Source organism: Pocillopora verrucosa, chromosome 7, assembly GCF_036669915.1.
Source record: "Pocillopora verrucosa isolate sample1 chromosome 7, ASM3666991v2, whole genome shotgun sequence".
NCBI classification, from domain to species: domain Eukaryota; kingdom Metazoa; phylum Cnidaria; class Anthozoa; order Scleractinia; family Pocilloporidae; genus Pocillopora; species Pocillopora verrucosa.
This window is the reverse complement of record NC_089318.1, coordinates 7,398,219-7,402,649: the sequence shown is the minus strand read 5'-3', so window position 1 is coordinate 7,402,649 and position 4,431 is coordinate 7,398,219. Positions and strand designations below refer to the sequence as shown.

The 4,431-nt window shown below is 39.3% G+C and overlaps 1 protein-coding gene across 1 annotated transcript; it reads right to left on the bottom strand.

The window, feature by feature from the left end:
- Positions 1-1,415: 1,415 nt before the first annotated feature.
- On the bottom strand, positions 1,416-4,098 carry LOC136282449 (uncharacterized). The gene is made up of 2 exons (XM_066170105.1): positions 3,748-4,098; positions 1,416-2,237 (listed from the first exon to the last, which is right to left on the bottom strand). Exons 1-2 carry the CDS (start codon positions 4,096-4,098, stop codon positions 1,416-1,418), a joined length of 1,173 nt encoding a protein of 390 aa, XP_066026202.1.
- Between the last annotated feature and the right edge of the window lie 333 nt (positions 4,099-4,431).

Here is a 4,431-nt window from a genome sequence, read left to right as displayed (position 1 = left end):
CTCAGCTACAAACCAAAACGTCTAATAAGATATATTCATCCTAAAAAATACTAAAGAAATAATAAAATAACTTTCTATAACTTCAAGCTTTGACAAAAGCAAAACGAACAGGCCCACAATAGGAGAGTAAAAATTTCTAAATCATTTATTAACTGAGGAGGGTTGTCCAATACACCCAAACCGCTGCGAATCGTCAAACCGGAAATCGATTCGCGGCTAAGTGGTGTTGTGATACCGGAGTTCTGAGAAACCATCTCTTAAAACATGGAAACGCATACCGGCAGTCAATTTGTAAGAGACTTAGAAAATATTCCGCAAGTGTCTGCGATAGGGGGTTGAAGATGTTGTCGAATCGACTCGAATCGAACGACCCGTCATACCGGATGTCGATTTGCAAGACACTTGGAAACGCATACCGGAAGTCAATTTGTAAGAGACTTAGAAAATATTCCGCAAGTGTCTGTGAAGGGGGGTTGTCGATGTTGTCAAATCGACACGATTCAACTTGATTCGAACGACTCGTCACCACAAATGACGACCCGTCATACTGGATGTAATTTGCATCCGGTATGACGGATTGTCATTTTCTGTGACGAGTCGTTCGATTTGAGTCGAATCGTGTCGAATCGTCAACATTTGCTACACTGTATAGTTTATAATATTCTGACGATAGACTTCCTGTCATCTCACGCTTTAAGAACGTGGAAGGTTCATGTTGTCACGTTCTCGTAACATGCCATTCATTTTCACTCATTGCTTACATGTGCGCCCCTCGACTTCGGGTATGTTGAGGCACGATTCGACTTCCAGTGTGACGATTCGTCAATGACCGTTGACGAATCGCAACGCAACGGTTTGGATGTATTAGACATGTACGTTTGTCTAGGGAGGGAGCTTTCTTAAATGACAATTTTGACTGAAGCCGGTTGGCGAGAAAGAGAGAGCATTTTTATGATTAAAACTCTTTTCAAATCCTTCGACGAGGTACATGGTGGACTCGTCCTCTAAATTCGGGCTAATCTCCTACCTAAGCAATGCATAGCTAAAGACAATCTCAGATTACAACAGTTTGCTTGTTTCTCTTTGATTTCTTAATAGTTCCTGTGATATCATATTTTGTTCTGATTAGCTGTCTATATTGTTTCGGTTTGACAATACTCGTTGAAAAATCGTTCTATCAACGTCATACAATCAAACATCTTATAGGAAGCGGCTGTAATGAGACTCAAAATCAATTTCTTCGATTTCAAAAAAAAGGTTTCCGAGAAACCAAAGGCCTATGTTGATAAAAATAAAACAAATCAAAAAGCAATCACAACCAATAAAAGACAGAATCCTTAAAGAAAAGAAAAAAAAACTTATCTATTACTCAGAACTCATTCTAGTTTTAGCAGATTATTGGAACTTAGAATAAACTATTCATGTTTAACCCCAAACCAGTATTGCGTTGTAGAAGGATCCGAAGAGGAGCAGCGGTGATTCGTATTTATTGCTCCGGAACGATACCGTCCAAAATTATTTTCGTTGTCAACTGCTCCTGGTGACCCATCAAAATCGCATCCGTTTTCCTTGCTTTTGAAACTGTTCACGAACCAAGCACCATTAAGATCCATTCTCGTGTAGGCGGTGCAACCAGAACAGTTAATTCCACGGATGTTAATATACTCAAACAGTAGGCAATCTCCACCCCAGTCACCGAATATGTCATGACCTGCCATAACTGCGCGTGCGTAGTCCGTATACTGCAGGCCATCTGCAGGTAAGTTGCATGTTACTCTCAGATGTGTGGAGTGATTTGAGAGAGACTGCATATGTGATAAGGAAAGGCGGTAAGAGTTCCATTCCGGTTCATTGTTATTGTCATTCACAGGAAAATCCGTGCCAAACCCCTTATCCTTATATGTGGCCTTATTGGCGAAGGAGAACGACTGTATCAATGCCCATACAAAGCCAGGTTCTGACTGCAAGTCACAGTAAACAGAAAACGGTTTATTGGCTGAATCAAAAATATTGTATTTTCCTGATTGTGAGGCTCCGTTGTCAGCGATGTCTTTGCAGTTTCTTGGATGTGTAGTGTGACCACAACGCTTACCGGTGTATTTGTAAGAACAGGTGCAGTTAAACCTGGGGCTGCGATTGTCACAAATCTCCTGACATACCCCCCCGTTGAGGCAGGGATTCTGGTTGCAGCATCTATTAACGCAGCGATGTATCCCTGGAATGTAGCTTCCTCCACCCTAATTAAAAATGAACCTTTTTTCCCTCAAACTATTCCTTGCTTAAGGTAAAGTCAAGTGGTGCAGATATTCGGAAATAAATATATGGGAGGGGGGACGTACAAAAAAGAATTGGTCTTAGCTTGCGTATATCAAATTATGGATGCACGCGGGAACTAAGTTTTAAGAGCACGAGAGAAGCGTAAGGGTTGCTTGAGTGCTCTTCAAACTCCCAAGTGCATCCAAAACTCGAGGTATAGTTAAAGCGTGAACAAATTTCGTTATAACATAGCATGCAAGTTGTGCTCGAAAAAAAAGAGTTCATTACGACTTTGTCTGATTAACTTTGTAATCGTTTTCTACCCAAAAACTATGAATAAATGACAAGGTAAAAATGACCAAGAAATATTTTGAGACCAAATCTTTATTCAAAGAATTGTAAATTTTCTGCTCAAAAGCAGAAACGAACGAATTTCTTGCATTCAACATGCTTCAATCGTTGTTTACTAGAATTCAACGCCAGAAATTTGCGCATGTTTCTGTTAGAGATTTTGAAAATTCTGAAATTGTACGGTTTTAAAATTAAAATCTGCTATTTAACAATACTTTTAGGATATATCAACACTTACAACTGATATCAACCGTTCAAAACACGAATTAAAAGCCTTTAAATTTCTCGCATTTACGAGATACGTGTGGTAGATTTACGCTGCTTGAGATGCCGCTGTTTACTAAAATTTACTACCCGAAAATTGCTTAGCTTTGAACTAAAAACTCTGAAAATCGTACGATTTCTAAAACAAAATATTCCATTGAACAAAACTTTGGTACATGTCAATGCTTCACAATAATATTTTCCGCTCTAAAGAAGAGTCCCCAGCGTCGCAAAGTCTCAGTTGAAGTCAGAAAACTCAGTTCTGTTTCCAGCCATAATTCTCATCGCGTTTGTAAATAAAATATTGACAACTCTGAAACTAATTACGTCGCTCGAAGAGCTACTTGCTCATTGTTTTTTTCGAAACGAGTCTTATTCCGCATATTTTGTTTTCCTTTTGAGCTCCAAAGATCTATCTCAATCGGGATAGAACGGAAAAACAATCTTCAGTGATAGTTTTGAATTCTCGAGGCTAAACTAGACGGGATTTTTAGCCGAAGTGAAACTTCACACTTCAAGTTATGGATGCAATGACGAGCACTAAATATACATTAAGTATTTTGTTATATAATTAGACTTTCCATCAGACAATCATTTGGCAAAAACATGCTGTTGTATTCGGCGCGCGGGCAACAACTGCGCAATTGTATCCCGGTCGGGATACATTTGAATTTTATCAGGGGCATGTGACTAAGAATTAACCAATTACAGTCCTCGTTTGTTGAGTGAAAGTCTAGGTAGATAACAAGGATTTTTATTACGGTACCTCCCTTAGGATATAGGTAGGCCTTGCACGCGTGCTATGTTGTGATAAAAATGTAAGTGAGAAGAAAAACTAAGACAATTCTATCAACAACAAACGATTCTATCTCCCACCTTCACCGTGTAGCTTCTCATCAAATCATAATAATTTCCTCTTTCACTCCATTTCATCGCCGCTGGCTCCATGTCTTTGTTAGCATCGTTGAGCTCGCAGTTATTTTCTTTGGACAGAGGGAAATAATTCATGGATACACACAGGCAGTCATCTTTGCACTTCATGTGACACTGGGTGGCGCTGTGGACTGTCAATCTTTGAAAGACTTGACCCTCAAGAATGTGATTATAGACGACATCCTCATCGATAACAAACTTGAAGTTTCGACAACTTACTGTTGGCTGCGCCTCTTTGGTGTGAGTGAGCTGAGATATCAACAACATCGCATGTAGATAGCGAAGAACACTCATGGTGAACCTTAGAAACGTACAAATGAGATGGATATCTTCATTCCATAATTATACCGAGGCATTTAAAATTTAGTTAGTAGCAGGCGGAGTCTACTAAGAAAAAAAGGCAAAAAATAGTGAATAGGTATGTGATCGTACTATGGTGTAAACTCGACTCGACCTTAGGTTACGATCAAGATCTTAACAAGCGCCTTAAAGTTGTCTCTTCTTTTGACGCGAAAGCGATTAGGTAATGCTTATTGAGAAAGGGAGCATCGTTCTCCGGGATCGAATATCTCGGTGACTGATTAAGTAACTAATATTGAAAATTAGCCGAAATTGAAATGAGAATCT

Excerpts from the sequence above, each read along its gene's own strand:
- LOC136282449 (XM_066170105.1), bottom strand. The coding sequence starts at position 4,098 with ATGAGTGTTCTTCGCTATCTACATGCGATGTTGTTGATATCTCAGCTC. Across the intron at positions 2,238-3,747 it reads TGAGAAGCTACACGGTGAAG|GGTGGAGGAAGCTACATTCC; the intron begins GTGGGAGATAGA and ends ATTTTTAATTAG.